The following is a 2500-nucleotide window of genomic DNA, read 5'->3' as shown; positions in this document are numbered from 1 at the left end:
CGACGGCCGCTTACGGGACGTGACGTGACGTGACGCAAGGCAGTTCAAATCTGTGTCGTTTTAATTGGACATGGGACTCGTGAGTGTAGCCTGCGTCGGGGAGACGGAGATGTATTTAATTATAAATATTGAATTCATAATAAATGCACACACCTTACACACCTCCCAGCCAGACTGACAGATGGTGGAGATGTATTAAACGCACTACATATGGGAAATGTATCGAGGCATAAAATTAGATTTTAGGGAAATCCAAGGCAGTCATACCCAGGGATAGGAATGACTATTTCTGCAGAGGTGACAGAGAGGGGTGGAGAGTCTTCCCTGGGAATGTATGGGTGTGTGTGTGTGTGTGTGTGTGTGTGTGTGTGTGTGTGTGTGTGTGTGTGTGTGTGTGTGTGTGTGTGTGTGTGTGTGTGTGTGTGTGTGTGTGTGTGTTTGTGTGTATGGTTGTGTATGTGTGTGTTGGTAGGTTGACAGTCGTAGTATCTGTGTTAGAAAATGTTTAAACATTTGATTCATCGAGTTCAGATGGTTAGTCAGATGTGCTTTGAATAGAGGAAGAACAACCACAATGTGTGTGTGTATGTATGCATGTATGCATGTGTGTATGTGTGTACGGTATGTGTGTATGTGTGTGTGTTCATGCATCTGTGAGTTTATGTATGTATGTGTGTTCATGCAAATGTGTGTGTATGTGTGTGTTACAGTAATGTGTGTGTTACAGTAATGTGTGCATGTGTGTGTAAAAGTGTGCATGTGTGTGTATGCATGTGTCTGTGTGTATGTGTGTGTATGTATGCATATCTGTGTTAATGTGTGTGTGTCTCTTCACAGACAGCAACTTCATCCTGGCCAATGCGCAGGTGGCTCAGGGATACCCTGTTGTGTGTGTGTGTCTGTGTGTGTGTGTATGTATGTGTGCATGTGTGTGTTATGTGTGTGTGAGCGTGTGTGTCTCGTCACAGACAGCAACTTAATCCTGGCCAATGCGCAGGTGGCAAAGGACTACCCTATCGTGTGTTAGTAATGTGTGTGTGTGCGTGTGTGTGTATGCATGTGTCTGTGTTTATGTGTGTGTTAATGTGTGTGTGTGTGTGTGTCTTGTCACAGACAGCAACTTCATCCTGGCCAATGCGCAGGTGTCTCAGGGCTACCCTATCGTGTACTGCTCGGATGGCTTCTGCGAGCTGACGGGCTTCGTGCGCTCCGAGGTGATGCAACAGTGCTGCGCCTGCAAGTTCCTCTACGGCCCCGAGACCGACGACGCCATCATCCAGCACGTCGACGCCGCCCTGCAGGGGCGCAGCGAGTTCAAGGAGGAGATCGTGTTCTACAAGAAAACAGGTGAGAGAACCTAGAACACGTTCTTTAAGAACACAGGTGAGAACAACAATAACATGTTCCACACGAAAATGGGTGAGAGAATCTAGAACTTAGTGAGAAAAACTGGAACGCAAGAACACATCCAAAAACATGTTCTTTAAGTGAGCACATTAGAAGACAATAAGACAATAACAGATCTGGTGGCGGTCAACTGCAGACTGAGGGGTGATATAACTGAAGACAGACTGTGACATTACTAGGGTAGCTGACCCAATTTTAACATATTATATGGATGGGTAGAATGACCGCCTCAGAATATCTCTGTATGTAGCCGGATAGGCAGATAGATAGGCAGATAGATAGATAGATAGAGAGATAAATAGATAGATAGATAGATAGATAGATAGATAGATAGAGAGATAAATAGATAGATAGATAGATAGATAGATAGATAGATAGATAGATAGATAGGCAGATAGATAGGCAGATAGGCAGATAGGCAGATAGATATAGATAGATAGGCAGATAGATAGATAGATAGATAGATAGATAGATAGATAGATAGGCAGATAGATAGATAGATAGATAGATAGGCAGATAGATAGATAGATAGATAGATAGATATAGATAGATAGATAGATAGATAGGCAGATAGATAGATAGATAGATAGATAGATAGATGATATAGATAGATAGATAGATAGATAGATATAGATAGATAGATAGATAGATAGATAGATATAGATAGAGATGTATAGTATAAAAAGAGATATGACTCTCATAATCTCATATTTCTTTATCCTCCCCTGTCTTTGTGTGTGCCTGTCTCTCTCCCTCTCTTTCACTCTCTAATGGTGCGGCTTTTATTCTGTTCTTCCCTCTATCTCTCACTCTCTCTTTCTCTCTGCCTCTCTCTCTCTCTCTCTGTCTCTCTCTCTCCTCTGTCTCTCTCTCTTCTCTCTCTCTCCCTCTCTTTCCTCTCTCTCTTTTTTATTCTGTTCTTCTCTCTATCTCTCACTCTCTCCTTCTCTCTCTCTCCTCTCTCTCTCCCTCTCTCTCTCTTTTATTCTGTTCTTCTGAACGGCATCCCCAGCTGAGTGCAGTGAGATGGAACTCCCCCTGAGGCTGACCATATCACACGCACACACACACACACACACACACACGCACACAC

At 43.3% G+C, this 2500-nt stretch overlaps 1 protein-coding gene across 1 annotated transcript in view; it reads left to right on the top strand.

The window, feature by feature from the left end:
• kcnh8 (potassium voltage-gated channel, subfamily H (eag-related), member 8) overlaps positions 1-2500 on the top strand; it is a 47109-nt gene that overhangs the window by 12234 nt on the left and 32375 nt on the right. The window contains exon 2 of the mRNA XM_031586658.2: positions 1114-1347. Within this exon, the coding sequence (XP_031442518.1) occupies positions 1114-1347 (234 nt within the window). The remainder of the gene's footprint in view (positions 1-1113; positions 1348-2500) is intronic.

The sequence above is a fragment of the Clupea harengus genome, chromosome 19 (genome assembly GCF_900700415.2).
Source record: "Clupea harengus chromosome 19, Ch_v2.0.2, whole genome shotgun sequence".
In the NCBI taxonomy this organism is placed as follows: domain Eukaryota; kingdom Metazoa; phylum Chordata; class Actinopteri; order Clupeiformes; family Clupeidae; genus Clupea; species Clupea harengus.
Note: the sequence above shows the minus strand (reverse complement) of the source record. Positions and strands in the feature narration are given on the sequence as shown.